Raw genomic sequence first — 15,826 nt, 5'->3', positions numbered from 1 at the left:
CTCTCTCTTATCGTTTTTACACTATGTACATAAATACCGAAGCTGGAAATTATGGTGGATTTCTACCACTACCGGTTTTAACAGAGCCTTTAAGCGTCCCAAAAATACATTTCATCTACATCTTTATCGATTGCTGTAAACCGCTTCTTGCTATCTATTACAGTTTTTGCTCCATAATGATGGACATTAAAAAAAAAAAAAAATTACTTCCACCACTTTCGGTGGATGGATGGCGAATCTCCATGAACGAACTCGAGTCCTAAATTTTGACCCTGTATACCCGGCCAAAATTGATGGTGATCTATCGAGTAGTTCAATTTTTTTTGCCTCCCTGACAGACAGACCAACAGATGGACAGTCTTGACTGGGTGTCTACTAAAATTCCACAATGAAATTTCGTGACTTTTTCGTGACCTTTTCTTTACCAAATCATAAAATCTCCTAACATTTTCAAGAGCGAATTAGGCCGAATTTTCATCCATGCGATACAAACGTACTTTGCTGGCGATTTGGTAGCGTCTAAAGCCGACCATAGACATTTTTTGTGTTGAATTCTGATGTTTTATAGAGAAAAAAAAATTCCAATCTGTACTTACATTTGCAGTTAAAAAAAAATCGTGACCCAAAAGCTAAATTTCGTGACTTTCAAGACCGTTTTCTGATTTCGTGACTTTCGTGACCAATAGACCCTGCTTGATAAACCAAACTCCTTAAAAATTGGTATGTTAAAATCAGTCCTACTATAATTAAAAATAATATTATAACACGTCAAAACTGTTTAGTATTCCTCTTGAAATACTATATACGTTTACATAACTATTTCTGCTTATAAAGAAAATTAACTATGCCTTTGCATAAACTGATAATTGGTAAAAATAGTTAAAACATTTGGAAGTTTGTGTATTAAAACAGTGTTGGGACACATTTAGCACGCAATACAGATTAATTCTGCTACGAAGAGATCTGTACAAGTCCTAAATTGAAATTAATTAAAATTTGAAGCCACCCCTCATGCAGTACAATTTCCAATTCAGGTAGAGACAACGGCTTTGAAAATCGATGCCCAACCGAGTACAAAATATCCACAGATGCCTGACTACATCTATGTCTGAGCATTAGACGTTAGAGAAGACGCTGAACCTAGTTGCTATGTCCTGCAAACCATGCTTAGGCAGGTCAGTGGTATGGATGTGGGCATTATTACCTGCGCTACTGAGTGGATATGAATTCTCAAGATTATTTGATATGATACTGTTATAACTCGATCGTGCAAGTGACACCGGGCGGGGCGGGGGTATCAAATGCCATGATATGACACTCCAAACCATAATAGTCACCAAACACTTGACAGTCGTGCAAAGAAAGTTCACATATAAACTTCGCAATGTTCGCCATACAAATACTGCATCCATGGCTGGGTAAGAGAGTAAAGGTTAACTCAACACATCAAATGACGCATTTCTAGTTCTTCAACTTCCAAGTTTTTGGTTGTTGCACCATTCACATCGTCTTTGATTACTCTAGTCTGTCACTAGTAGCACGAGAATAAAATAAAATTAAAAAAAAAAAGCCCATGAATATGACATTTAGTGGCCGAGATTTTAACGCATGCATGATTCCAGGTTCGATTTCCTAGTGCAAGTACATGCTTCTGATGCAAACCCAAGTACCGATTCGGATTCTGTTATAATCAATAGGTCTGTTGTATTCTCATAACGCAACATTAAATTCTAACCGATTCATCAAACACACGAACTGAATGCCCATTTTATCAAATTCCCGCCTCAATGTTTTAGTTGATATGGAATGCTTAGATGCTTGTTCACTTCTGCAGTCACTTTTGTGTTTATTGTTTTCTTCTCCGACATCACTCTCTACTGTGCTTAACACACCCTGTTTTACTCTACACTATGTTTGCTGCCATGATTTTCGATACTTGCCTGAAGTTGTAACGATTAAAGTCGCTCTTTCGTACACAGATGCCCCATCTAGAGGGGAACAACAATTAGGCCTTTTGAAACTCATGTTATTCACTCACTACATCAATACAACGTTCACGACCGCATTGTCTCTCTTCATCACTAGTCCACAGTTCCTACTATCTTCAACAAGAGAAAATTGGAAGATGAAGCGTTTCTGTGTGGGGAGGCACATTCTTATTTTATCCATTACCTGTATTTATTGTCCTTACGAGAAATATGGCGAATTTAAACATTATTTCACACTTCATTATGTGGTTTCCAGTGAGATTTGAGGATCAGCATTAAAGCCCATAGTCTATCATTATAAACTTCAAATTCAGTTATGATCTGCGGATAGTCCTGTAATTCATACAGCGAGAACACTGTGGTGAGGGAAAAGCCTATTCTGTGAAACATGAACTTGCATGATGGTCTATGACAGTGTTCGGAAGGAAAGCATTTCCTTTCTATTGGAGTTACTCAATGAGCGAAAATAATATTTTATCACAATTTTATGGAAAATTACGGTAGATAATATAGTTCTCATATACATAGTCTTCCGAATATGTGGATCTGTATATTTAATTAAAAACTACGGATTTTGTAGGGTATAAATTACCGGTAAGAGAAACTACCGATAGAAACTTTTCTGGATACAAACTTAACACCGTTTGTCATCTTGAAATCACTTCAACTTTATAGCTTTTTCGAATGGAAACAGAGCTTGTTACATGTTATATCAAATACTATCAAATACAATAATAAGTCTCACCTGTTACAACAAAATTATAGTTGGGATACATTGCAAAGGCTTTCGTAAGAACACCAACTTCATCCAATTTATTCTTCACAAATTTGGCAACTTGAATCATCCCTTTATGAGCCTGTAAATAAAATAATAATCATAGAACAAATCACAAAGACTGACAGAAGCATAATTTTATTTGTATTCTCGAGATGCACAGAGCATTATATAATAAAATTAGTATTTTCAAATTAATAATAATGCATGTTAAAACTCAATAATAAAATAAATAAAATACTTACACTAGTTTCTGGTGGCACTCCCTCAACATCAAATGGTTCAGCACCAGCAGTAAAGTCAGTGAAAACATCCCTTACAGACATTGAGCCTCTTATTGCTAAAACTACTGAGCTAGAGTTATGGTCCAATGCCACGAAGAAAGGAACCTGAAAGTAAATTGAAAAGTCACATAATGAATAATCAATGGATATGAAAACAAATAAATAAAACAAATATATATATATATATATAAAATGATCATTTACGTACTTTAAGAAAACATATTTTGGCTTCCTTAATAAAAAAATAATAATAATAATAATAAAAACTACAAATGTTTGTCCGAATCACTGAAATGGTTCAGGCTGAAGATTGCTGTTTGCATATCTAAATGGAACTCCAGGCGAGAAAAAGGTGCAGCTTCGTACTCGTACCCATCTTGTTTTCAACCACAAACATTGTCATGTCTATGACATCAAACTTAACTCCTCTGATTAAATCTTTGTCACCTTGTATTTGTATGAACCTTCAACGGACTCTGTATACATCTACCACCCATTTTGCTGTGGCCGTCTCCAGATACATAAAATATACATATGAATGACTAAGAGAGAAAAAAAGACACCAGAATAAAAGAACATCAGCTGAATGATTAGCTGTTTCGGTGTCCTGAGAACATTTTCAAATATTCCAGATTTTAAAAATAGTCACTTTGCTTGAAAATTTTAAAATATTTTTATGTGCGAGACTTGGTTTTGGTTTCAAGCTAACACAAGACTAGATGGATGTCTCTATATAGTGCTCTTCAAAGAATTCTAAGCACATCTAATGGTTTGAAATCGTACTTTTTCTCAATAGAGATATGCATAGTCATTTTGAATAATTTATTTCTCCAACCCAACTTCTTTATTATGGCTAAAATTTCTAACTGACCAACCTGATGAGTACAACATAAATGTAAAGAAATTTTAAGCACAAGTTATAACTGATCAAATTTCTAGTTTAATTGATTTTCGATGAAGTTTTGGAGATTTTTAATTTCAGAATGAGAATCTGGCTGCACACTAGGGATACAGTTGTTTCCGGGTTATCAAAACATTCACATGATTTAAAAGATACCATTAAGGACGACGAACTTATTCTCAAAACGTTATTTCTCTTTGAAATACTCGTCTACGAAGCATATTTCATAAGGACTAAGAAATGCGAATTAAGTTTCGATGAAGATGTTTTGCTGAACAGTAAGATTACATTAACTTATAAAAATAGCTAAGCTTCTGATTTACAATTTTAAATCATGTCTAATAAATCCGAATTCTTCAAACAATTTGGACCATGTCTATAGACGTTACACAAGTGTAAATAATAGTTAAATTTATCAGTACACTTTGGGCTTGGAATAAACAATGTTGATTATATCTTAGTAGATTCTTGTCCAATATTATGTAAGTTTAGTGATTATGCCAACAAACTTTATGCATCTTTGGAATACGGTACCTGGCAACAGTGAAAACAATTCACTAGCACATTCAAGAAGTGGTGGTTATAATATATCGGTACAGTCCGCAGCAAAAAACCTGCAACATGAGCATATAAGTTTATTGTGAAACGACGAAGTCTTTTGCTCCAAAATAAGTGTGCAGGGGAGGACACGGAGGTTTCTCCAGACGTGATTCGTGCCACTTGGAAGTTATGTTGATTCCCTGCGCTATTAGGCGTAGTTTCACAATAAACTTACATGCTCATGTTGCAGGTTTTTTGCTGCGGACTGTACAAATGAAATACCACTTTGATATCTAGTGAGATATTCACTTTAACGGAGAGCGCACAACAACGAGAGATTTTTCTTTACGAGTTCAAACTGGAACATCCTGCACAGCAAACCGCAAAACACCTTAGCACTACATACTGGCTAAGAACGGCGAATTAACATACCATTCACCATAGGTCTGTCAAGTTTCGGTCTAGTGACGCAGCACTACAAAATAAACCCCGTGAGCATCGACCAACATGTTTGGATGAGCTCTTCAGGAATACAATGAACTCAAAATATCGAGAAAAAATATCATTAGAGACGAGTAGGCTTTTAAGTTATTTTACTTCCTTTGTTTCTAACTCCGTTTCGTATCAGTATGGTTTATGTTTTCAACATTTCTTTATTAGTTTGTTTATTGTTATTATTGTTTATTAGTTATTATTGTTTGGTGCTAACGTGTACTTCAATGTGTAATGTAATTCCGAGTTCACTGTCCATTCGGAACACATAATTTATTGTACCGATCCAGCTCCATGAAGCAATTGTGAAGCCACACCGACGATGGGACTCAATATGCGACCATACACATCACCCAACTAAAAAGCCATATGGCCGACCATAGCCCTCTGTTGACACTGATTTGATTTTGAGCTTAGTGTTTCTTTCAGCAGCATAGTTGTATGAGATATGGACCTACAGCTTAACGTGAGATCCGAACCACATGAGCTCCCACCGTGAATCGAACCCCGGTCTCCCACGCCAAAGGCAAACACCCTGGGGACGCAACACCATGCAATATTATTTTTGTTTAATAACTTAAACACACTAAACTACATACAGCAATTTTCCAAAAGAACTACAGTACCGGTATATAAATCTCACTTTATTTTACATAGTTTCTTAATCTACAATTTTGACATTCATTATGAAGCAGTTGTGAAGCTGATAATGTAATTGGTTACATATACATTTTAGTACTAACGATACCGTATTAGGACTTGCAGATAACAATAAGCTTGGCGAACATTTAAAATTATCTTCGTAATATGCATTCGTGAGGGAACTACAAAGTGACAGGAAGAAAATATCTCAAGCATGAGATGAAAATGAGATGAGATGAACACTGAGGGAAGAACATAAACTGAAAGTATTTGAGAACAAAATCCTGAGACGAATATTCGGACCCAAGGGGAACGGGAATGGGGAATGGCGATAACGAGGAACTACATAATTTATACGGTTTACCCAACATTGTTAGGGTTGTCAACTCTAGGCGGCTTAGGTGGGCAGGTCATGTAGCTAGAATGGAAGAAAGTAGAAACGCTTTCAAAGTCTTAACTGGAAGACCAATCGGAAAACGACCATTAGGAAGACCTAGGCGCAGATGGGAAGACAATATTAAGATGGATCTTGCAGAGATAGGAATACAAAGTAGAAACTGGATGCAGTTAGCTAAGGATAGAAGTCAGTGGAGAGCTTTTGTGAAAGCAGCGTTGAACCTCCGAGTTCCATAGGCAATAGAGTTAATTAGTTATGAGATGAAAATTAATAGTATTTCTTACATATGCGCATTTATACTACGATAGTACTTTTCTCTTATACAATTTTATTGCAAAGTAAAGTAAACTATAAATAAAACACTTACTTCGAATACTCTATTTCGGAATGATGCATATAAAATATCTTCAGCTGCGAGATTAGTAATACGTTTCATACTTGCGAGATTACATAAACAACAATTATCTTCAGCCAACATTGTTGGTTTGGGTCTGAAAAGAACAAAATTATTCTGATGTATTATCTAGTTTCAAATCTATTTGTAAGTGATATACTACAATATATTTGTGATATTTAAAAAAATATACTGTATAAAATTATACTTAATTTCTTATACAATATGTGGAGTTTTGCTGCACAAGTTCACAAAACCAGCGCTCTTTCATCTATCAGATTCTTTCTACTTCATAGGCGATCTTAGAACTTTATACAGAGTGGTCCAAAAGTAGGTGTACAGCCCTGTAATGTTCAAGTACGTCATTTTACTTTATTTAAATAATGAATTTAGTTGTTTCGGTCTGTTCCGAGTTTAGCGTATACCGTAAGTGAAAATATATTAGAAAAAATAATAAGGAAACTAAGTCAATATATGTATGGATAATAATAAGTAAATGACATAAAATCCCATTAGCCGATCAGTTCGGGACTATATACCTACTTTTGGGCCACCCTGTATATTAAACTATATTAAAAAACAATCTACGTACGGTGTAGAATTTTATTAAGTTCAATACTTTCTATACAAATTTATCAATGTTGATCTGAATTATTTTATGTAACAATTTTTCTGATGTTTCATTTCTTTCTTCAAATCACCATGATCACTTCAACAAATCCTACACAATAATACAACAAAACGAGAAATTGACTATGTATGTTGACTTTTACTGCTCTTACATTTAGGGCCCATATACGTCCTGTATTTTACGGGATTTTTCTTTATTATGCAGTTGTGTCTCGGCGTCTCGACAAAAGTCTTCGATCACAGTATTGTCCCATAATTTGTGGGTTTGTGTTTCACATTCTCATTCTTAAATTTAAAACATGTAACTGCCACGAAATCGATAGCAATAGTCTATAAAAGCGTCATACCAATTGGCAATATTGTTATGTTGTGATAACTGTGCTCTTAATGGACACGGTAATAACTAAGTATGACTTACATGATATGAAATTGTTCTGCTATGAGTCAAAATTACTTTTATTATTTCATGTGCCTTCAAAATACCAAAGACTATATGACTTCTCACAGAAAATCTAAATACTAAGTACTCCTATATTATACCATGAAATTGTGATGGAAAAATGCCTCGTATTATTCAAAGCAAAAGCTACATTTTTAAAATAACTTTACTTACATTCTGGTAACCTTGTAAAGAAATGCAGAAAACTACTTATATCTTCTCTCCAAACACCTCTTAAACCAATAATATCACCTAAACAGCAGCATTCAACACAAGAAAACAAGTCAGTAATTCATCGGATACTAGTACAGAAAAATATCAACGCTACAAATCGCCAAGAACCAATATCAAAACTACCACGTTCATTATAACTGATAAAATACAATTATTATTTGTACAGCGGTGGACACTTCTAAATGGTACACCTTAGCCGTAAATCTCCATATGGCTGTACCATTTAGAAGTGTCCACCGCTGTACCTCTTCCTGTAGCGCCTCAAATCACTACAGCTAACTTGAAATCAACTTTCATTTCAAATCAAATAATTTTCTAGTTATTTCACAACACATTATTTCCGTTTACGGACACCATCTATTCTACAGCTGTATCTATATTAATGGTAATTGCTTCATATGGACATTCACAACGTGTCTTACCTTATGCAAGAACAGCAAGTCATCTGCCCCCAGAGCTTACAGAGGCACGACCAAAAGTTAGCGTATAAGAAAAACGGCCATCCGTAACTAGCAAGAGAGAACTTAAAATAGTAGTAAGCGTTTTCTACAGTCATCCACGGAGTAAGTGGAGCTTGTTCTCTTTCATAATGCATAGGAGCGGCCTCAGGTAATAACGTTTGCGGTCTGCCTCCATGTTCTAGTTTGTTCGCTGAAAATGATAAGAAATAGCATAATTATACACAATGTTGGGTAACGTTATGCACATTGTGCCTAAATACACTCCACTTTCAATTTAAATTTAAAATAATAGTAATAATAATAAATAAAAAAATCTCTGAAAAACACTATATCCTTATCCATATATGGAATTAAAACACTATTATTAATGTGAATCTTATTTCATTAACTAAAATTTAAGTTAAAATATTAAAATTTCTTAAGTACTGCTGCAATAGTATGGTATTTAAAAGAAAGTGGGTGGTAATTTTTCTAACAAGATTGTACCTTAGTAGATACTAGATATAAAAGTTAAATTTATCTTGTTACGAGTACTAATTTTACAATTGTTACTGATATTCTAAAATTTACCATTTTCTACGATAAATATAATTTTCCTCAGCACTTCAATTTAGTTATAATACTTTGTCTCGAGTGTAATAAATAAAAAGCTTGGACGATTTAGTGATTTTTTGCTTCTAGATGAGAAGGATTTTTCTAGAAGAAATAAATTAGCATATTTAATTATCATTTTTAACGTATTGATATTGTTTCACCTAACAAATCCAGAGGATGGCATGATAAGTAGCCTTGCACAATGCTATCGGCATGACATGAAATCTTCGGTAAAAGAAGATGGCTGAAATGAAGATGGTGAAAGAAACGGGAAAATCAGACAAAAACCTATACCACAATACGGTAACATTTGCATTTTAACACAATAAGTTATATAAAAGAACAAATATTGTCCGTATGGTGCGTCAGTAGAGTTTTGTTTTGCTGCGATATCTCACAAACCTCATTGTACGCTTTTCCAGTAGGTCTAATTCTCTGTATTATTTTCTGAACCACTTCATATTCATATTGTTCCTTTTCGGGAAATTTACACAAAACTTTCTCCCTTATAAAAAGACAAATATACGAATCAGGATCAAGGAACTCTAAATTAAACCTGGACAAAGGCATTCTAGACAATGGACTACAACACAAATTGCTAAATTCGAGTTAGTAAATGTCACAAGCTAGAGTCACCTTGTACAATTTTAATGGACTCTGGAACACTGTTGCTTCAAAGAAGGAATATGGCAGCTACTTCACGTTCATAGTAAATTGTTTCTGTGTACAGTTAATTAGTTCTCGGAACAGAATTGGAGTACTAATTAGGGTAGGAAATCCTAAAGGGGTGGGGGGAAACTTACCCACTTAATATTTTTGAAATAAAATTCCTCCCCATTGTTAAGGTACTTACCAGGAGAAGAGGGGGGGGGGGGTAAATAAAGTATTTTCTGAAGTCTACAAAATAATTACAGTAATTCATATGTATTTCATATATAATTAAAGAGAGAACTAGTGATTAGCGGTATCCCTAGTTTCACATAACTTAATAATTATCATTGTTCATATAGGCCCTACGTAAACTCACTCTGTCAAAGCATTCCAGTATGAAGTTTTCTTTTTCTTCATTTGTCCCCCTTCCCAACATACACACTCCCTACTTACACTGTGATGATTTCGCACACAGTAATGCTGATATTCTTTATATGCTGATATCCTTTTTGCCCGAACGCCCACTGGTAGGTAGAGGTATATATATATATATGGTACCTTAATTCTCGGTAACTACTGGCCGGATACAAACTAAAGTTTGTGGTCAAGTAGCCCATGGTATACGGAAATAAAGATACGGTATATTTTGTTGCCAGGTTTGGCTCCGTTGTACTCGCCCTGTATAAAGCACTTTATTTCTGGGTAACTATTGGTCGGATCTGAACCAAATTTGGTGGGCAAGTATCCTATGGTCTAGGGAATAAAGATCGCTGTATTTGGTAGCCGGGCTCAGCCAAGGACAAGCTTGGGTCGTCTTGTATGTGGTGCTTTATTTCTCGATAACTACTAACTGGATCTGAATGAAATTAGGTGAGCACGTAGCCTGAGGGATGAAGATCGCAATATTTGGTGGTCAAGTTCGGTAAGAGATAGAATCGGGTCGGCAACAAAGGTTGTGTTCCACAGCTTTGCACGCCGGGAGCTTCTGAGTTCAGTGCACCTCGGATTATTATTATTAAATATTTTATGGGAAGTCCTTGATGCTAGGTCTAGGGACTAAAAGCAGATTTTTTTCCTCTTATAGTAAGGTCTGGAAATGTTTCTTCTTCGTTTCTCAATCTTCAGCTTTCTCCTTGAACTCCCAGCATTTTCTTTTATTCTTCAAATCACTCGAACCGAGAAGCGCCTGATACCCATGAGGAAAAGGAGATAATCATACTACAATAATTTTTTTATATTCACGTATTGTTGAAGGCAAGTTATTCACGAATAGATGCTGAAATAAACTAATACCTGGATTTCTCTGAGCAAATTTTAAATGTAATTCATACTGCATCCGTAGTCGTCGAATCTCTCTTCTTTCTTTTTTATGTTTGATCCTCAATAGAACTAGTCCAGCAGCAATGTCCGAGGGTACAAGATCCGTACCTCGAAACAAAGCAGTAAACAAATCTAAAAACAGAAAGAGAATAAAACATACTGAGTATTAATACTGCATATGGCATATTATAATAATATACATGATACAAAGTTATTTAAATAGTGGTATAAATAATATAAGAAGTGTGCTACAATCATACAACCAGAAACACTTAACTTCGAGTACTCCAAGAATAACTGTGGTGCGCCTGTAAAACCTGCAAAACAAGTCATTATGCTTGTTTGTGAAATCAGCGAATAAATAAATAAATGTAATGATCATTGCATTTTTCAATAATAAAAACATTATTAACACATTATTTTAAAAGTTATTAATTAAATCTATTCAATTATTGTATCGTTCTGGTTGTTTTCCTTTGTGTCTAGCCTTTTCCATTTCCCTCGTTCTGCTAACAATATTTCCTGGGAAATTTTAGTTTCGTAAAAATCACATCATCTTGATTATTTGTTCTCATGCTTGAATGACAAAAAGTTTATTGTATTTAAAATCGATTACTCCACACAATTATTATAATTCCTGACAAAAGTATGATGTTGGGTGGATCATGTGGTGATACAGAATAACTGTTGCAGTGGATTTTTTTTAAAAGTATTTGAAAGGAAATATACGTTTAGGTGATAAAAACCTTGAACACATGAACTACAACATTTCAAATAAATTAAAAACTTCAGTAGAAGAACTAAGAATCAAACAAGAAAATCTGGTTTGAAATAGTGGTTATACATAGCTTATATTATAATACTGGATTTAAACATTCACAAATGAAAATTCGAAAACCGATAATTATAAAGTATTATTCTCGTCAACTCGTTAGTGAATAGATTTAGAACAAGCAAAGAAATTATTAACAGTGATGTAATTCTGGATACTGTGGGTGCCCTTATTTTCTTTATAGGGCAATAAAATAATAATAATAATAATAATAATAATAATAATAATAATAATAATAATAATAATAATAATAATAATAATAATAAACTCAAAGAATGTAATAATAGATTTCCAGCATAAAAGAGTAAATATATTATCCTGCAGATGATCTCTGTATGGATTGAAATATTGATACGACGGCTTAAATCTGAACCATTACACCAAAATGTGAGAAAGTAAAATGAGGGTTAGGGAAACATGAGATTGGTTTGCTTCAAGTTAACCAATTACAGTATTTCCACAAATCTAAAATCAAAGGTTTATCCTCCCATCTCCTTTTCTTTTAAATTACAACTTTCTTTCATAAGGAAATAATTAAGAGGATAACGTAAATAGAATATATATGCCGGGACAAAACGTATCCATCCATAACTTTGTACAAAAAAATCACATATTTCCTTGTATTAGCCTCGTGTAACAAAGACGCACGATCACTGCACGACATTTTATCGTAACAACTCCACCTAGCCACAAAAACAGTTTCACTTATGATTCGCCCTTTTGCTCTGTCGTACTGCTTCATTTATTTCTCAATTATGTTTTTATTGTGCTTTCCTTCTTACAGAGATTTCTATGTGCGATGAAGCAAAATGGGTACAAAAACGGCTGTTATCGATTTCAGACCCAGACAAGAAAGGATTTTTACAAATAGTTGAAGACAATATGTCCAAGTGGAGTTTGATACATGTATGAATTGACAAATAATAAGAAGGACAGCAAATAAGATCAGCTAAACATTGACTGCAGGTTCCTTACACGAAATCAGCTCACAACTATCTACTTATAAACATGTGAACACGACTAGTTTACTGACTATGGAACTTTGGTTCTATTTATTACCAATTTGTCACACTATTTGATGATCAATAATATTCCATACTGGGAAACACGGTAATCTTATCTTAATAGTTTAATATGTATTCTACTTAAGCCCTAAACTAGATTCCATAGCTTAACATAAAGAAATCCGTCAACAACATTTCTTCTGATTACTATACTAAGTGGCACTACACAAGAAGTCATTCTTGCCAACCAACCCAAACCAATATTTAATTAAATTATCTAATAGCAATCTAAATTACCAACGTCAGATTTCTCGTCCATTCAAAGTGTCTGATCGTGTGGCTTACTAAGGATATAAGAGTAGGATAAGTTGAGACGTCATAAAGCAGAGAGATGTAAATCACTGGACTAAGGCAAGGTATTTATTATTCAGATGGGTTCTTTAAGCAACCTGCTAATAAGTTTAACTCAACAAATACAATAACTATTACTATGTTTCGAGTGTAAATCAACTGTAAAGCAAACTACAGATCAACAATTACTAAATGAACTGATATGATGAATATCTACGAATGATATACTAATTTTGAACTCCGCTTAAGCACCCGTATTATTAATTTATTCGTAGACGTTTCGATAAGTGCTTATCATCATCATCCGTATCAGGCACGTAGCCAGGGGGGGTCCGGACCCCCCCCCCCTTCGAGACCAGAAATGAAAAAAAAAAATTAGGGAAGGATGAAACAAAATGAAATGAGGAAAAGAAGGATCAGCGTTAAAAATAAACTACAGGAAGCTTTTGGTTACTCTTTCTTATGAGGAAATTTGTATTACCTGCAATACATGGTTGTGAGGTGAGCGATATATCCTGGAAGAGTCAGGGAATTTGAAATTTCTAGAAAAGTTGCGGAATTCTCAGAATTTTTGCTACTAGTCAGGAGATTTCAAGCTTCCGAAAGCATAGTGCCGTTGTGTAACAGGGTGGACACTTTTTATCATAATTTTTCGTCATCGCATCGTTGCAATAACAAACATGTTATTCCAAAAACAATTTTCTACTGCTCCTTTAACCTGTCATTTGAAACAGACAATAGTTGACGGAATAATAAAAACAAAAATATATGTGGAAAGAAAGTTCTGTTAACATTTGATTCAACAGAAAAAGGAACGCAGATATTGCAAAATATTTTACAAGAAATTATTGAGTATGTATTTTTTATAATAGTTGAGGTCATAATGAAAGGAAAATTGTTATATTTGAATAAACAGAGAAAGAATGTAAATATTGTATAATCTTTTTCAATACTTTTTTTTTTACTCGAGATTTCTTCATAGTTTATTAAAATATTTACCAACATATCCTCAGAAACCAATATATGTTGATAGTAAAGTAGTTTAGATTGATCGAGCTCCTGGGCCTTCAGAATTTCATGTCACCCCTCCCCCCCCCCCTTGTTACGAAATCCTGGCTAAACGAACCAATACATGTTCCAGTAAAATTGTTTAGAATAATCGACCCCCTAGTGTGATGACCACAGTATTTCATGTCCCGGACCCCCTTCCCCTTCACGAAATCCTGGCTACGTGCCTGTCCGTATGTAATAATTAAGGATATTTACATCAGGCATGTGCAAACTGGAACAGGGGTGGGTCAGTCACAGAGAACTTACTGAAGTAATATTTACACAAGAATTGAATAGCCATATTCAACGGAGAAACTTGTTCACTGTACATTAACACAGTGGTTTTCAATCTTTTTTGTCTGACGACACACTTTACTGAGTGTCCAGGACGTCGCCACACACTTGTTCGACATTTTTATTATAAATAATAATAATACCAATTATAATAGTGAAATCAATTAGTTTTTATAATGACTCAATATTATACTGAGCATCATTGCTATCGCTGGACGTGTTGACTGGTAGAGTCTGTTTCGATTTTAACAAATTATTATTAAATTCTTCATGATTTTTAAATTCTAAAATTTCGCGGCACACCTTAGGGGATAACACATCGGTTAAAAACCACTGCATTAACATCAGAGGAACACAAAAACTGTTATAGTGGAACAAAATATTTACTAAAGAAAAGCACCAAAAATCTATTTATTTTAGTGGAAAACTTGATCTTCGTGTTCTGAGCTAGTTTCTCAATGTTCGGTGGTACACTGAATGTTCCAACGCGGAAGATATTTTCAAGGTGGAAATTAATAATCCAGGGGGAAAAATCAATTCCGTTTAAAAGATTACGTAAGAAATCAATTTTCAGTAATGATTCAGGTAGCCCAGGTGAAAGAGTTCGGTGGGTCATAACCACATGCTGCACATGGCTCATTTAATGCTGAATTTTCAGCCCTTAATAATATAAAATAAAATAAAATAAAATAAAATATTGTGTTTTTTTAAACTTCGTTAACAAAACACAATATTGAAATTTTTACTCCAATAAAACATTTCAGGGGTTGATGAAACTCTGTCTCACAATCGTTTCCTCCTTACGAACATTAAGGTTCAAAGATTTTACATCAAAAAGTAATATCTAGTTATTTTATTTTAATAATTTTAGCCCCGGGAAGATTTTTAGATTATAGGCACAGAATTAAAAGATGATACAAAACCGCTGTTTGCACAGAACTGTCATCTTAATTATATGTTTACTACGAGCTACTTACTTGCCACATCATGAAATGCCTGTTTGCTATGTTTATCACTGCCTAAGCAGCAACACAGCCAGCGAAATCGTCGTAACCATAAATTCACATTCTTATAATGATGTTGAGCTTGTTGGTTCATTTCTTGAGTTAGTGATAAATTATCATCTCCATCTTCATGATATTTCGCTGAGCCAAGTGGATCAAACACTAAACCAATTCCAATTAGGGTTAATACCAGCAACACCCAATTAAAAATAACCAATCCTAAAATAAAAGAAGAAAGGAAAACCAAAACTTTTAATACAAAGAAGCGAGTAATTTTATTGGAAGTTAATGAAATCTCATGCTGTGAAAATAGAAAGATACCCATGATGAAACAACATAAAATTCAACCATTGTCTAAAAGAGCAAACACCGTTGTAGAGTTTTCTTCTGTAATTAAACCTAGATAAACGTACCCTAGAGGAACAATGGGATAACATCACAAATTACAGCAAGTACGAAAACTGAAAATTTTATACTTACTGTCATTGTACAGTCCGCAGCAAAAAACCTGCAACATGAGCATGTAAGTTTATTGTAAAACTACGTCTA

At 34.2% G+C, this 15,826-nt stretch overlaps 1 protein-coding gene across 3 annotated transcripts in view; it reads right to left on the bottom strand.

Moving 5' to 3' along the window:
• LOC145680561 (diacylglycerol lipase-beta-like) overlaps positions 1–15,826 on the bottom strand; it is a 142,409-nt gene that overhangs the window by 19,385 nt on the left and 107,198 nt on the right. For all 3 annotated transcript variants that reach the window (XM_081751195.1, XM_081751196.1, XM_081751194.1), the window contains exons 5-10: positions 15,251–15,496; positions 10,716–10,874; positions 8,139–8,367; positions 6,387–6,510; positions 3,009–3,152; positions 2,734–2,845 (exon numbers count right to left, since the gene is read on the bottom strand). In XM_081751195.1, coding sequence (XP_081607321.1) covers positions 2,734–2,845; positions 3,009–3,152; positions 6,387–6,510; positions 8,139–8,367; positions 10,716–10,874; positions 15,251–15,496 — 1,014 coding nt within the window. The remainder of the gene's footprint in view (positions 1–2,733; positions 2,846–3,008; positions 3,153–6,386; positions 6,511–8,138; positions 8,368–10,715; positions 10,875–15,250; positions 15,497–15,826) is intronic.

This window comes from Thermobia domestica, chromosome 3, assembly GCF_964235325.1.
Source record: "Thermobia domestica chromosome 3, izTheDome1.hap1.1, whole genome shotgun sequence".
Classification (NCBI taxonomy): Eukaryota; Metazoa; Arthropoda; class Insecta; order Zygentoma; family Lepismatidae; genus Thermobia; species Thermobia domestica.
This window is presented reverse-complemented; position numbering and strand designations above follow the sequence as displayed.